Source organism: Cynara cardunculus, assembly GCF_001531365.2.
Source record: "Cynara cardunculus var. scolymus isolate 2C chromosome LG 17, CcrdV1, whole genome shotgun sequence".
Lineage (NCBI taxonomy): Eukaryota > Viridiplantae > Streptophyta > Magnoliopsida > Asterales > Asteraceae > Cynara > Cynara cardunculus.
In genome coordinates, this window is record NC_037544.1 from 32,841,099 (window position 1) to 32,858,737 (window position 17,639).

Here is a 17,639-nt window from a genome sequence, read left to right on the forward strand (position 1 = left end):
GGGTTATTATACAACCCCTTACATTTGTACAACCAATACAATTTAATCTCAACCATCCATTTAATTTGATGAATATGTAATTCCATAGAAGTTCTGATTATTTCCTAATATAAAGTATTGATCATAATTAATAAACCTTATTCATCTTCCATAAATATTTAAATCATAATAAATGAACTCTCATCATTTCCATAAATATTTCAATTTATTGGGTTGCATTGGTTGTACAAATGTGATGGGTTGCATTTGAAACAAACTCTCTCTCTCTCTCTCTCTATATATATATATATATATATAGGGTTGGGTTCATGTGAGACCAAGAGTTTTTCGTGAGACCCGTAAGACCAATTTATATTCACTGATCAACTTTATAAGCTAATGATCTAATGGTCCAAAGTTGCATGGTGGCAATTTTGTGATTATTGAGAAGTCTCGTGGCAATTTTGTGATTATTGAGAAGTCTCGTGGCAATTTTGTGATTATGAATGTTCAGATTGTAGATCTAATCTAAGGGTTGATAATTGGTCTTACGGGTCTCACGAAAAACTCTTAGTCTCACATGATCCCAAGTCTATGTATATATATATATATATATATATATACTATGTGGCGGGTATAAAATTTTGTATAAATGTAAGCGAGAATATCGATTGACGATTACAACAAATAAACACATGATTGTCATAGAAAGACCAAGCCAAATGGAAAACGCTTGTCCTTTCAGTTTGAATATGAATTTGTTATTTTGAATGAATATTATGTGAATTGGAATTGTTGGATTACGATATTTTTCAATGTCGTAATATTTGTTGTTCCTACATTTTAAATACTAACGTAGGCATGATGTTTTTTTTCCTACACTTGTAATTTATAAAATGACATTCGGAATTATGTTTGAATAAACTGGAAAATAAAATCATTTATAAGAAATTCATTGAGATATTGTTCAAAACGTTCATATGGAATTATGGAGTGACTGAGAGAGCGATGAAGAAGGTAGTCGACGATTTGATAGGAACCGTGAAGACTAAAGGTGAGTCCGCCACCGAAACTCAATCGCAATAGCTAGAAGAGGAAACTTTGGGAGTTGAATCATCATTCTTTAGAGCGAGAATTATCAATTTGGGAACATACGGCCTTTGAATTTTGAATTTTGGATATATATATATATATATATATATATATATATATATATAAACGGCCTTTGAACTTTGATGTAAATACTTATTAATATAGTATATATATATATATATATTATATCATTTAATAAAAAAAAACTTTAATTATTAATCATTATTTAAACTGCCTTTTGATGAGAGTAAAACAAAAAAAAACTAGCATGTGTAATATGATATAGATCAAGATTCCTTCGTTTATTGTTTATTAACTGATATTTTAACATTTCAAAATGTTTTTTTTGTCTAATTGTATGCCAAATAATGTTGTACTTTTTCATATTAAAAGTACAATATTTAATATGTTTAGCATATTTTAATCAATGATTTAATTAAAAGGCCCGTTTTAATAGTCGTCATGACGCGTCGTAATTCAAGACTTGTGTTTTATACCATGTTAAGTCTGTGACACATCATGGCTTAATACACGATTTTTATAAAAAGATATTTGAGTTTTCTTACCTTTTTAAGGTCTTATTCATTTAATATATAACTCAATATAAATTTTTTATTATCATTGGCTTATTGAATATAGTAGAAAACATATGTTTGTGTGTGTGTATATATGTATATATATATATATATATATATATTGGTGTAACTTGTTAAAATAAAAATGTATTTTTTAAACATGTTTTAATTGATATACGATTATGTATGTTAATTTGATAAAAGTTTAAAATGAAACATTTAAAAGTAAAAGACGTAAAGTAAATTAATTAACTAATTATAGGAGTATAAAGTGTAAATTTAAAATTATAATTTTAAAAATATCAGCTCAATGTGAAAGGGTGAGTTTATGTGAGAGGGTGAGTGTATATGAGAAGATGAGGGGGTGAAAAAGTGATGTAAGGGTATCTTGGTCATTTAGTATTTTAAGACTTTAAGAGTTTTGCTAAATTTGCTTAATAAAATAGTATAGATTTGGATATCACTATGAATATCGTTTGTAGGTATCACAGTGTGTATCTTGTGTTCACATAAGATTCATCGGAATATGGTTCGTCAGAAAGAAGAAAGAGGAGAGAGGAGAGATGATATTTATAAAATTCCTAAAATGCCCTTAATTAATATTTTAAGTTAAAACTACCAAATTATTAATTTCTTAATTTGACATTTGATTTGTGGTTGATATTGGATCTCACAGTTACCACAAACAAAAAAGTTCTCATTTAATTAGGGACCTATTATATATAATATTATAAGCGAATGATTGTATGAGATGAAGAGTTAAAGTGAGACGCATAAAAAAAAGATCTCCACCCTTGATCCACCTTTAATCTGACCCATAAATCACACTTGATACGAGGATTGATCTGATAACTTCGATGGTTTTAAGTCGGGAACAATGGAGGTAGAAGAAGATGAATATTGGCCTTCCAAGTGTAAACTCACACATTTTGGCACCTAGTTTAGAATTGTTAATTAAAGAAGTTAAAATTCAGAAAAATAGAAAAAAAGAAATACCATTTTGCTCCAAAATTTAATAGACCTATTGGATGACCGTTTGGTGAAGGACCAAAACTGTGAAAAAGTAATAAATGAAGTTTAAGAACTACTTTTATAAAAACCAATATTAGGGATGTTCAAAAAAACCGTTGGATCGTTTGAACCGGCCAAACCAAATCAAACCAGACCGTTTTTTGCGGTTTAAACGGTCTGACGGTTTGGTTTGGTTTGGAAAATACTTGAAGGACGAAATCTATAATTTACTCTAAATATTATATCTATACTATATTATAAGACATTTGACAAAAACTTTTAAAAACGATTTATTATGCACGAAGTACTGTTTATTGATGCATATTACTTAAAATTTAAGGTTGCAAGTAAATTGTGCATAAGTACAACTTATTAAAGCTCCATACTTGAATTCGTCTAATTAACTGCAGAGGGTTAAGGAGGCGTTGGAAGTAATTCTCATGGCGTTCATTTGGGTGATATGGACGAATCGCAATGCACTAGTCTTCAACAAACCCATAAAAAGCTCGGTGGTGATTTCCAAGGAGATCGTGCTTTTTTCGTATAATTGGATTAGAATTAGATCGAAGTCTTGTAATACTCTTGATTGGTATGCTTGGTGTATCAGCCATTTAGCGGTTTTGTTGTAAGTGCTAGCATCTTGCTAGCCTTCGGTGGTTTCTTAATAAAATCTGTTGTTTTAAAAAAAAAACTGCAGATAAACATAATTAAATATTGGATGAATATCTCATTTTAAATATAATTAGGATAATTATTGATAACTAACAGAATACTTAGTTATTATCTTTATAAAAAAAAAAAAAAATTTGCATCAAAATGGAACCAGCTTTTACCTTATTCCTATTTTGGGAACCAACTTTTAAAATATTCATTTAGGGATCTCTATCAAACTTTTTGTTTGTTTAAGGGTCTGGTAGACCTCTTAATGCTGACATAATCCAGATCTTTTGTCAACTAAGATATTCCACGTCATATTAATTTTTTATTTTAAATTCACGTCATATTTTAAAATTGCAAAATAATTATATAAAATTAACTAAAATTTGTTTTTTTTCAAAAATTAATTATAAAAAATTTAATGCAATAAAATCTATTTTTCTTTCCAAATCTCGTATTTTAAATAAAAAAAATTCAAATATCAAATTGAAGATGTTTCCAAATCTCATTTTTTAATAGAAAAAAATAATTAATTGATACAATAGAAAATAAATATTAAATATCAAATGAAAAGAGGACAGCCTGCCGAAGAGGGCAGCAACTGTCGGAGAGGGCAGAAAGCTACAACGGTAGCAGGCTATGGGACGGCGATTGAAGGAAGAGGGAGGGGCAGCGGCTGTTGGAGAGGGCAGAAAGCTATAGCGGCAGGAGGCTATGGGACAACGATGATTGAAGGAAGAGGGAGAGGTAGGATTGCGACCGAGGTAGGAGACGTGAAGCGGACTTTATTTTGATTTGTTTTAATTATAATGATGATTTGTCAAAATAAATTTCACATAATATTTGTTTAAATAATTTTCTCACAAGTCATATCAAATTACCTATTATTTGTTCAACAGGTCAACCAGGCCTTTAAATAAACAAAAAATTTGATAGAGACCCTTAAATGAAGATTTTAAAAGTTGGTTTCCCAAAATAGAAATAAGGTGAAAGTTAGTTCCATTTTGATGCAATTTTTCCTATAAAAAATTATATTATTAAACCTAAATTAAATTTCTTTGTTACTAAACCTAAATTAAATTATAATTAAAAAATTTAATTAAGGAAATTACACCAAAACACAAAAACTTTTAAAAAGATTAATTTAATACTGATATCGATATTTTTTTTCAATTTTTTTTGATATTTTTAAATTTATATTTTATTCAAAATTAAAAAATTATCACTTTCTCAAAACCACATAAAACCAATGCGTACTTCAAATTCAAGATTACAAGTAAATTATGTAAAATTACAATTTATTAAAGCTCGATGTTTGAATTCGTATAACTAATTGCAGATAAACATAATCAAATAGAGGATAAAAATCTTATTTTAAAATATAAAAAATCAAAAATATAATTAGGATAATTATTGAGTTCTAACATAATAATTATTTATTATCTTTATAAGAAAATTATATTATTAAACCAAATATAAATTACTTCATTATTGTAACTAAATTAAATTATAATAAAAAATTGAATCAAAAAATTACACAAAAAATGAGAAATTTTAAATAGTTAATTTGATACGAATATCGATATATTTTTGTTATATATAAAATACTGTATATTGATGCATATTACTTAAAATTTAAGATTACAAATAAATTACGCATAAATACAACTTATTAAATCTCGATATTTGAATTCGTATAACTAACTGCGGATAAACATAATCAAATATATGATAAACATCTTATTTTAAAATAAAAAAAAATCTAAAATATAATTAGAATAATTATCGAGTTCTAACAAAATAAATAACTATTATCTTTATGAGAACTTTATATTATTAAACCAAATATAAATTACTGTTGTACCTAAATTAAATGATAAAAAATTGAATTAAAAAATTATACAAAAAATGAGAAATTTCAAATAGCCCAATTTGATACTAATATCAATATATTTTTGTCAATTTTTTATAATATCTTCAAACTTATATTTTATTAAAAAATAAAAACATTATCGTTTTCTCAGAATCACATAAAACCATAATATAACATCGACTGAAATAGAAAATAAAATAAAATATTAAAATCAAGATGTATCTCGTTACATACGCAAGTATCATTCTAGTTTAATATAAAAAGGTAATTATTAAAATATATAAGAGAAATATTAAAAGAAAAGAATCTTGTTTTTATCCGTAACACTATTGTTTGTGTTTTGTATCACTTGTTATATTTTTGTTTAACCGAGGAAGCCTCTTTCAGCGATTAGTTACCAACCGTGCTCAGCTCTGCTCAAGAGTCTCTTTCTGGGTCCATTGTTTGATTTTGTGTTCTTTTCTGTTCTGTCGATACCCATATCATCTTCAAATCTTTGCACTTTGAAACCCCCCTTCTTGATCTCTATCTCGTTCTTTTCTCTTTCTGAACTTTACCATTTTCTTCTTCTTTTTGCCTTTTCTGGTTCTAAGTTTTCGTGGGTTTTGATTGTACAAGCACTAGCTCCAATCTGGGTACCTAAAAATCCGTTCTTGATTTGGGGTTCTTGAATTCCAGTTCTCCTTTTCAAGAAAGCAAAAAAGGGCACCCTTTAAGATTCTCGGTATAAATCATCTGTGGGTAGCAACTAGCAAGCAATAAATCATAATCGGTGAGAAGTTTCAATGGGGTTTTTTCGATTCTGTTTGATGTCACTAGTCTTGATTCCATTCCTTTGTTGGATTGAGTCGGTGAATGGAATTGGGGCTAATTGGGGAACACAGTCGTCTCACCCACTGCCACCGGGAACGGTGGTGAAAATGCTGAAGGATAATGGAATCCAAAAGGTGAAGCTTTTTGATGCCGATTATGGTGCTCTGAAAGCTCTGGGTAAGTCTGGAATTCAAGTTATGGTTGGAATCCCTAATGACATGCTTGCAACCATGGCAAGTAGCATGAAGGCTGCTGAAAAATGGGTTTCGAAAAACGTTTCAGATCATATCAATAATAATGTCGACATCAGGTCAGCAGTTGTTTGATTTCTTTTCTGGTTTTTCATCTTAGTTAACCCTGATTTGTTAGATTTCTCCTTCTTAATCACGAATTTCAGTTCTGTTTATTTACGTTTTAAACTAGGGTCTAGCTTCGAGCCACCAATTAAGTTACTGGTTTTTGTGACCAAAAGGTCAACTGCGAACCATGGTGCACCTGTGGCACTCATTTACTGTTTAAACTTAGCTTCGAGCCACCGGTTAAGTTACTGGTTTTGTGACCAGAAGGTGAACTGCGAACCATGGTGCACCTGTGGCACTCATTTACTGTTTAAACTTAACTTCGAGCCACCGGTTAAGTTACTGGTTTTGTGACCAGAAGGTGAACTGCGAACCATGGTGCACCGGTGTGGCATTTGTTTACTGTTTAGAATGTGGTAAATGTTGGTTTAGATGCTGTTTTAATCCCTTTTTGGCTATCATAGGGGTTTAAATCTTTAAGACCCTACTGTTTGGTTTACATGTTTAGCTTAATTTGGGTGACATTTTCAATGGCAAAACGGTTAGGGCTGGTTTAGATGAAGTTTTGATGCTGTTCTCGGATTTTAAAACGGATAACAGGGGCTTAATGTTGCTATTACGCGAATTACTATATAGTTTGGAAGATTAGCATGATTTGGAATGTCTTTTTTATGGCAAACATCAAAAGTTCCAAGATTTGTGGCTGGATATCGAATTCGGAGTCACCTTTTTGCAAAAATGTAAGAAGATCCTTCGGAAACTAAATCCTGGGTTACAGGCGTAAGTTTTTCTAGATGAAGTTTCGGTTTTTGTTAACATATTTTAAGACGTCAAAATGGGGATTTCGTATCAATATTGTTATATCTACGCTATAAATTCGTTGCATATTTAGAAGATTTAGCATGATTGTAACGACGTTTAAGTTGGAAAACATCAAAAGTTCCAAGCTTTGCATCAGTTCATGCGTAATCTTGAATGATCTCAGATCAGCGTATCAACGACTATGGCTCTAATTGCAACCCTATTTGATTAGCAGATCTGTTGGTTGATTCCACCTTATATGATAAGTTACCAAGTTACCCTTTCGGTTTTATTAACCAACTGCGGATTTAAGTATACTTGCTCGATGTTCGCGTGACGTTATGCGTAGTTTATTCGTTTCTGAAAAGGGTGGTTTCGTACTATTGATGTTTTATACTATGGTATGTGTTTGTTTAGCTGACCGGACCAGACTGGACCTGCGAGAGTGAGTAGGCGGGTGAAAGAACTATGGAATGCTTTAAGGTTTTATATGACGATTTACTTTACCTTGTCCAATCTCTTTGATATTTGTTCCAACTATTTTGGCGGGACAAAAAAACTGTATTTTTTTCCGATTCGCTCGTCATATCCCAGTCTAATTGTCACACCAAACGTAGGACAACAAGTTTTTTGTATTGTATTGTCTGCATGCCAAACACACCCTTTGTTGTTTATACAAGTATAATGTTGGCAACCTATTTGTTATTCTCGTAGTGATGTTTTCTTATAGGTATGTTGCGGTCGGGAATGAACCATTTTTAGCAACGTATAACGGAACTTTTCTGCGAACCACCTTCCCGGCTCTCCAAAACATCCAAGCGGCACTCATTAAAGCCGGACTCGGAAGCAAAGTCAAGGTTACGGTCCCGCAAAATGCTGACGTTTACGAGAGTTCATCCGGGGTACCCTCGGGCGGCGATTTCCGAGCAGACATCCACGACTTCATGATCCAAATAACCAAGTTCTTAAACGACAACGGGTCCCCCTTCACCGTCAACATCTACCCGTTCATAAGCCTTTACATCGAATCGAGTTTCCCGGTTGAGTACGCGTTCTTTGATGGCAACGCAACTCCGGTGAATGACGGTGGGACCACGTACACGAACATGTTTGACGCTAATTACGATACGCTTGTGTGGGCGTTACAGAAGAACGGATTCACGAATATGGGAATCATAATCGGTGAGATCGGATGGCCGAGTGACGGAGATCGAAACGCTAATAATAAATACGCGCAAAGGTTCATGCAAGGGTTCATGACTCATATTTCCGGAAATAGAGGGACCCCGATGAGAACGGGCCCCATCGACGCGTATATGTTCAGTTTAATTGACGAAGATGACAAAAGTATCCAACCGGGAAACTTTGAACGACACTGGGGAGTGTTTTACTACGATGGACAACCGAAATACTCGTTAAACCTCGGAACAACCAATTCCGGAGCTCTGATTCCTGCCACTGGCGTGAAATATTTGCAGAAAAAATGGTGCGTGATGAAGGACTCGGCTAAGCTTGACGACCCATCGATCGCACAGTCGGTGAGCTATGCATGCGCACTCGGCGATTGCACAAGCCTCGGCTATGGAACCTCGTGTGGTGATTTGGACGCGAAAGGGAACATTTCATATGCTTTCAATAGTTACTATCAGAAGAACGATCAGGCCGATGAAGCTTGCAAGTTTCCGAATGTTTCAACGGTCACGAAAGAAGACCCTTCGACTGGAACATGCCGGTTCGTGGTCATGATTGAGCCGTATTTTGGTGGTGCAGATCGGTTGATGGGGAGGTTCGTTGGAGGGGTGGTTTTGTTTTTGGTCTGGGTTCTGTTGGTTTGATGTGTTTTTGGGTGGATTTTTGGTCGATAGGATGGAAATTTTGGGGAGGAATTTGGTAGATGTGTAAGAAGGTAGTTTAATGTATGAAAAGTAAAAGTAGGGTGCTCTGAATGAATGTTTCTGAAACCTTGGGGGTGTATTTTGAACATTGGCATGAATTATTGGATTTGAAATATTCATGTGCTATTGCTATCCTACTTGTATACAAATTATAACTAACGTCTATAAACTCAAATTTAAGGGAATTTCAGTCATTTTATGGGTTTTTTATTTGTTTTTCTATTTTGTGAGTAAGGGGTCGTTTACCAAACGCTTACTCGGGTAAGCGTTTACCAAGTCACATTATCTTATCGGAAGAATATGATAAGGACCAAGAATCTTACCCGGTAAAAACGAGACAAGGACCAAGAGTCTTACCCGGTAAGTGAGGGCGACGACTCTTGCCATGGTGAACACTTACAGGGTAAATTGTTGCATGCGATGTCGTTTTGGTAAACTAAAATTTTACCCGGTAAGTATATAGTAGTGTTAAATTTTATTGGTAAGCAGTTACCGGGTAGGTATTTGATAAACGGTCCCTACATACTCATCTTCTCAACACATACACATTAACAAAAAGAATTATGGATTGTTTCTAATAAGTTTAGTCCACAAATCCCAAATCAAAAACATGAATATCTATTTCTAATTAAAAAAACAGAAATCAAATCTTAACTAGAAAACCTCAATAAAACCCTAAATCAAATCTTAAATGAAATTAGAATCCATCAATATAATTTAAATTCAAAGGAATTGGAATGAAATTTGACCACATATTTAATTGATATGAATTGGAATGAAATCCCTCCAAAGAATTTGAATATCCATTTATGACATGATGAACTGGTGATAGGGACCTTAATCATAAGAAAATAACAACCATATCCATAATTTTTCAAGTTTAAGGACGCTAGTCAATTAGGAGATGTTTACCAAACGCTTACCTAGGTAAGCGCTTACCAAGTCACATTACCTTACCGGATGAATATGGTAAGGACCAAAAATCTTACCCGGTAAGTGAGAGCGACAACTCTTATCATGGTAAACGCTTACTGGGTAAATTGTTGCATACAATACCGTTTTTGTGGACAAAAGTCTTACCCGGTAAGTAAGTGGTAATGTTAAATTTTACCCGTAAGCGCTTACCGAGTAAGTGTTTGGTAAACAGCCCCTTAATTATAAATTTCGATATATACCACATGAACCAAATCCATAATTCACTTTTTTTTATCTCTATGCCAGAAGAAAAATATGTTGTCTTTAAAAATTTTGTCTGACCAATTAATTGAAGAAACATCATTATTTTATTTAATATAAATGTATTTAATTTATTTTTTTGTTCCATCTCTTTAAGAAATGAATGATGTGGTATAACGTATAAGAATTTTTTGGGATATATTCGTGGTGGAAAAAAAAAAGAAAATTTGGTACATACATTTATTTGTTGTAATTAGGTGTTAGCTGAAGTATGTTAAGATAACGTTTGATATGCAGAATGAACTATCATGATAAGGTTGTAAAATAATTGTCTGTTTTGTATTTGATATAATTAGAACAATACTAAGGGGCCGTTTACCCAAATGCTTACCCATTAAGTGCTTACAGTAAGAGTCAATACCATCATTTATTTTATCGGATAAAATTGTAGTACATCAAAACGTATCCAATGCAACAATTTACCTGGTAAGCGCTTACTCGAGTCGTCACCATCACTTACCGGGTAAGACTCTCCATCCTTATCATCGATCTTACAGGGTAAGATTCTTGGCTCTTGTCATGTTCATCCAGTGAGAAAAATTGTCCAATAAGTACTTACCGGATAAGCGTTTAGTAAACGGGCCCTAAACTAATTGCGTGATAAGTTGGGGGTGAAGATATATTTCCACCAATTTGCATATGTAATCTGTTATGTGTATAATATTTATTTATATACAATAAATATTTATTATGCATATTGTAAAAGATTTCAATTTCTATCGTCAATTAGTTCCCTCCCTTTGGTTTCAAATGGAAGGACCATAAAACAGAGTCCTGAAACAAGTATCATAGCCTCAAACGACATAAATGTAAGTGTTTGATTGCAAATGTTAACCAACCCAACTGCCACAAGAGGGCACACCATGCCACCAGATCGCTTGATAGTCGTCGTTATTCCAACGCCCGTTGCCCTTAAATTTGTTGGGTATACCTATAAACAAAAAGCCGATAAAATAATGATTTCGCAAGATGAGCATATGAGCTCCAAGTAGAAATTATGATACATACAACATGAACATGTAACCAAAAGGGTCATTGGCTCTAATGGTATCCTGTATCCGAGTTAATTACTTGTAGATCCCGGTCTTTCAAGAGGTTCAAAGTTCAAAATTTACCGCAGGTTGAGGAGTATGCATAAGTATTTGTCGTATATAAATATTATATACTTTGAAGAGAGGACCACTACAAATATGAGGAGTATCAGCAACAGAAAATTCCGTCGCAAATTCGTCGCTAAAGGCATAATCTGTCGTTAATCATCCGTCGGTCAAAAGCTCGTAGGTAATGCTTCAGCGACGGGTCAGATTTGTGACGGATTAGCGACGGAAAACTTTCAGTGACGGATTTGCAATGAAAAACTTTCAACGATAGATTCTTTTATCGACAGATTAGCGACAAATTCTTTTAGCGATGGATTAGCGAGGGACCTCTATCAGTGACGGATTAGCAAGGGAAAGCTTTCAGCGACGGATTAGCGAGGGACTTTTAACAACAAATTAGTGAGGGACCAAAAACTTTTAGCGACGAATTTTCCATCGCTAATCCCTCGTTAATACTTAATAATTTAAAAATAAATAATTTAAAATTACATAATTCTTATATTTATTTATACAAAACCTGGTCATAAAATAACAAACCAAAACTGTCAACAAATTAAAACTAACAAATTCATATAATTTAAAATATTCAGTTCATACAATTTAAAGTTCAAATTCATATAATCTAACTACCAGAAGGTGGGGGCTGTTAGGGAGGGGGAAACGTATCTTGATTGCTGCATAAATGCAGCAAAATGCTCCGATAATGTGATCTGTTCAGCTAAATGGACAGCGCGTCTGGCATGTTCGGCCTCCAAATCTGCCCTACTCTCCGTTCGACCTCCATCTTGGCCTGATGACGTTCCTCCCATAGTCGCGCCTTCTCCTCTACCCTTGCCAACTTCTCTCTCAACTCTACTACCTTTAAATATTCAATATTCGACAAAATCAGTAATTTGTTTGTAATGAAAGTAATAAGAAAGTATATAACAATATAACCAACATACCTCCGTTGTTGATACGATATCGTATGATCTCCAATGTTATTGCTACATTTACCGATCATAGCATAAGAGGGATCCTGGGAGGTCCTCAAACCAAAAAGATGACCCTTATTTCGTCCTTCGACACTCTGCTCCCAAAGAGATGCCTCATCAGGGGGAGGGGTGTCGGCACTAGACTGTGACTCATCCCTAAGCGATTGAAATCGCTCTTACGGTTCACTAAAACAAAAACACATGAGGTTATATATGTAGAAATTTCAGCAGTATAACGGCTGTAAATCAAACTTATCCAATGCTTGTTTTTAACAATTAAAGCATTCTAATTACCAAAGGTAGTCATATTCTCAACCTATCTACTTAGCCTAACGTCTATGCAACAATGGTAGCCCAAACCTATAACATCACTATGGTTATTAAAGCATATTACTTTAAACCTATCAAATGTATCTATAAACCAAAGTAATGGTTTTAGAAAACTTACATGATACCTAGAAGTTATGGGGTAACTGAACTGAGGAGGTTTGGTAGGCCGGCCAAACAAACATGGATCAAACTTCTGATTCGTGTAGTGAGTACGCTCAAACACCTCAATAGCAGTCGACTCATGATCCATTACCTGTGCCTACATTAGACAATTACGTTAAGTTGTTAATAAACATAGAGAACTAATTACATATTAAAAAAATTATATACTCACCATTCTATCTCGATGCTCTGTAGTACTGATCGATCCCTCGGTGTGCCTGGACGAAACCCCCTCAAACTTTGTGTTTAGGTTGGCCTTATTGATCATGAATTTCCTTTTTCAAGGCTTAGTATCCCAAACCTGTAAAAAAACAGAACACGTATATAAGTCGGTACAAAACATATGGCAATTCACAAAGCTCACAATAAAGATACATACTTGGTCAATCATCTGAATCTAAAACCTCTCTAGGATCCATATAGGACGTGTAATCTAATCCATGAGAAGTCCTCATCGTCCCATTGTCGAGCATCGGGATAGGCATGTGTCACGCCCCAGTCACGTGCAACGCTCATTCAATCTGAGTACGTATTATGCATGGCTTTGGTCCATAAATCACGAACCATGTCATTAAGCTTTGGTTCCACTGTAACTTAGCCTACATACACAATATTTCTATCAATGTAAAAACAATAATCTTATATGTATAATTACATTAAAAAGGGTACACCAACCCGAAAGTGCTGAAACATTGAGTCACGGGCTTCCGGAGGGACTTCCTTCCATCTATGTCACAGATCAACAAAGGAAGACCTACATGAAGTCGTCATCTCCCGGCTAACATGGGCATATTTAAACTTGCACAATTAAAAAAATATATACAACACAAAAGATATTCATATCATTTTATTATGTAATATAAAGTCTTATACCACATCTACTTACCCATTGCCTAAAATAGAAAGATATGGTTGCTGGCTCGGATGATTAGGTGTCGATATCTCATGGTTAGGGCCTCTCCTCGACCCCGAATCAGTCAAAGTTGGGGCCTCCACCTCCTGGTGATCTATATCTTGGAGGCCGATCTTCGTGAACTCCTCCATGTCATCGATGCACAGGTCGCCACGCTTGCCAACAGAGTTGTTGTCCTTACCAGACAACGAGTCTACCACGCTCTCTGCATGACATCTCTTGAAAAAATAAACATTAAATTATGTCCTGAAAAAAGATAATGATAAATCGCAATTATATGTACAATTGTGAAATAAGCATACAGAAGACAAACTACTCATCAAAAGAATGATCAGATAACATCGGTTAATCTTTGTCATTTGAATCATCATCTATGTCTTCAAATTTTGGTTCATTCTCTCTATCTTCATATCTCAATATATCGTCGTTGATATGTATTGAGTATTCAATTTATTAAACACTCATTCTTATAGTTTTTAGTTAGATATTTTTCATTTATCCCAAATCCTGAGTTACTTTATGACATTATTTCCCTTTATTATTTTATGGAGCTAAGTGTGTGATTTACTTGTTTCTACACCAAAGGATGACTAACTTGATCAAAATGCAGGTTGTTTTATGCTACAACATGATATGTTGGAATTGTGTCTTTTTGGAGGGTTGCATGCATTAAGGTACTGAATTTCATAAAGACAAGCTCTTTTCAGCTTTGAACCACATCTAGAACCTTCCCTGAATAATCTATGGGTTAATACCCACTTTGTACTTGTTATGATGGTTCCTTTTGTATTTTTATACTTTTTGTCTACTTTTTGGGAACCTTATCTCTTCTTAGCTTTTGTCATCTCTTCCTCTATTTTAGTATAAATAGAGGCCTTGGAACTCATTTTGAACATCCCTAATCAGATTCACATCTGACTTTGATTTTAAAATTCAAGTTAGCTATTGAATTTCTTTAAATGGTGTTCTTTACGTTATATTGCTGCAACATTGCATCTTGTCTTTACTTTATTTACTTTCCTTGTCATTTACTTTCCGATCTTTACATTCAATCATTTACTTTCCGTAATATATATTTATGTATTTACTTTATGTTATTTACTTTCCGTAATGAGTAGTTAATTCAATAGCTTAGGTGTGAGACTAACTGTGAGATTTTAAACTAATTAATTCTTGACAGGTTGGTTATTTGTTAAAGTGTTAAAGTGCAGTAGATTTAGAGATGAACTACTTAGAACACACACCAACTTGAATAATATGAGAATCGACTCCAGAGAGTGATTTTTAACAAAGGGGTATGTTTATCTATATACTTTTTGAGGACACCATTTGTCACTATCCCTGTACCTGATACCAGATAGAGATATGGGTTGAAAGATATAATATAGTGCAATGGTGGAAGTCCGAGAGAAATACCCTCAAAATAGATGGTGGAACTAGTTATAGCCGACTGCTTGCTGTAGCATCCCTACATCATTGTCCACTGGAATTTGTGTTTATGTCTCACCACAAGTCTTACACCCATGCTACCTTTATTTATTCTGTTATTTGCAATTGTTAACTCAAATCCAATCAAAGTCTTCAAATTCACCATCTGAAGTTATTCTTTCAACTCGATATATTGCAACTTAAGATACCTATCCTAGTGGAATACGATACTTGGTACTTACCAGTTTATTACTTGAAGGAGATTGTGTTAACACGTGTATACTTGCATGTGTTACCACTTAGTTTTGTAGAGATACAATATCTAGATTCCATCAAGTTTTTGGAGTGGTCGCCCGGGATAGGCGTAAAACTATAGTTGTTTAGAGATTGAGTCTTGTTAACTAATTTTTCTACCATCTTTGTTGCTTGTCATACATCTTCATATGTGTACAACTAACAAGTTTTTGAGTTTATCTTTCTGTGACTATGGATTTAATGGGGCAATCATTTGGGCCGTATGTGTCTTTTTTCTGTGACTTTTGTGGTAGAGATCATTTTCTCGTACAGTTGTTCTTTGAACTCTGAATCTCATTATTCCATGGGAGATAGTAATCGGGATACCTCACACTTGAATGTTTACACTCAATCATAGGAGGAGCATCCTTATTTGTTTTTAAATAGTCAAATTCACGACACATTCACATCATCAATACCTCCTTACCAAGATTGAAGTAACAATTATTCAAATACTTTTGACCAATCTTGGGAAGAACAAGTTGAATTTTCTAGGAGTTTTCAAGGAGATGATTTTAACAACTCATTTTTACCCCCTACATTCTCCGAAATCTCTTGAAACTATGATGAATGATCACTTGCAAAGTTTGCAAACTATGATGAATGATAACATGTAAAACTCACTAAGTATGCTAAACATGCAAAACTCACTAAGAAACATAGTTGTTGCCAATATCACAACTTATGTTCAAGAGATCATTAGTGAGTAAAACCAAATTCCTATAACAAGTGATATTGAAAAATCTGAGTGTGTTGGTAAGGATGAGAGTGAGGCCAATACTTTGAAAAATAGTCAAGAGATTGAGGGTTTCGAGGAAACACCTGAGCAGTTGAGCAACCCTTCTTCACTTCAAAATAGTGAAGGGGTGCAACAAAATGCCAAGATTGTCATTACCCCATGCTTTGAATATGTGCAAGAAAAACATATTGTTGCAGATACTGCAGCATTCCTGCAGAAAAGCTTTGTAGAAAATCTTCAAGTTGTTTTTAAAAAGGGATGTGACGATCAATCTAAGGACTCAGGAGGCTTCATAAAATCATGTTTAACTGTTGGTGAGGTAATGTAGAGAACTCTTTATGAGATGAAATGTTCTCCCATTTGTGCCATTCAAATATTGTGTCGTGATCAAGGAGTGAAACAAGTGGTGAGAAAAGCCTATAAACATAAGTGGAAAGATAAACACCAAAAAGAGTTGGTGAGGACAGTTTGGCCTGAAGAGCATACTGATGTGCTCCAACAAATTCCACCATTCCTAAATAAGTTACCACATGAACAATAACAACACCACATCCTATTCCATTAGAGTAGGATATGTTTAATAATGACCCTTTAGCTGTAAACTATCTTCTTTGTTTTCATTTATTTGAGTCAGGAAAAAGTCTTTTATTTTAGATTTTTTTTGCAAGTCTAGTAAGTTGTTCTTATTATCTTAAATGTGTTCGTAGCCCCAATAAATTAATAGTTTTTTTTTACCATCCTTTAACCTACTTTGTCTTTTTTCCAGAACTAGCCACTCTATTTTTTAGGACACAATTTGGTTGAAACTTGCTCCAAAATTCTAAGAAAGGATATAGGCCATTTGTTCTTTTCATCATAGCCCTTTGACACCCTTGCTCTCAATAATTCATCCAAAAACAAGACGTTGTTTCAAATGAGTTTGGGGGAGGATATCCAAAAAGGCCAAAGATCAACACAAAAAGAGCAAAGCTCTAAATAGATTCCCTATTTTGGATTTATCAAAAGCACTAAAAATGTCCTATAGGGACAAAGTGCATACTACCAACAAACAAGAAAAAATGCCAAAAAAATGAGAAATTCTAATGTTGAAGCAAAAATGAGAGAAAAGGCTTGTTGAGAAAAAATGCGCCAAATGAGAACTAGTGTTGGAGAAGTCCTATTGATCATTGAATGGACAAGTTCTTGACCTAACAAAAAGAAATGTGGGGCTGGCATATAGTTTATACAAGTGGTTAACATAGGTATGCATTCACTTATGATTTATGAAAGGCTACAAATAACATGATGGATAGAACAACTTATATATGCACTTTATTGTTATGACTTGCATTTTCCTCATATTCAGTCATTTTGAGTTGTCTTTTGGTTGCTTGGGGACAAACAACATTTTAAGTGTGGGGGTATGATATGCATTGAGTATTCAATGTATTAAACATTTATTTTTATAGTTTTTAGTTAGATATTTTTT

General features: G+C 33.7%; 1 protein-coding gene across 1 annotated transcript; it reads left to right on the top strand.

Annotated features, from left to right (window-relative positions):
* Nucleotides 1–5,605: 5,605 nt before the first annotated feature.
* LOC112500914 (glucan endo-1,3-beta-glucosidase 6-like) lies at nucleotides 5,606–9,127 on the top strand. The gene is made up of 2 exons (XM_025104531.1): nucleotides 5,606–6,310; nucleotides 7,831–9,127. Exons 1-2 carry the CDS (start codon nucleotides 5,973–5,975, stop codon nucleotides 8,933–8,935), a joined length of 1,443 nt encoding a protein of 480 aa, XP_024960299.1. The 5' UTR covers nucleotides 5,606–5,972; the 3' UTR covers nucleotides 8,936–9,127.
* Nucleotides 9,128–17,639: the final 8,512 nt, after the last annotated feature.

What these genes read in the sequence shown, in the direction of transcription:
- LOC112500914 (XM_025104531.1), top strand. Translation starts at nt 5,973, where the DNA reads ATGGGGTTTTTTCGATTCTGTTTGATGTCACTAGTCTTGATTCCATTC. An exon ending in AATAATAATGTCGACATCAG is followed by an intron (nt 6,311 to 7,830) that starts GTCAGCAGTTGT and finishes GTTTTCTTATAG; the next exon opens with GTATGTTGCGGTCGGGAATG.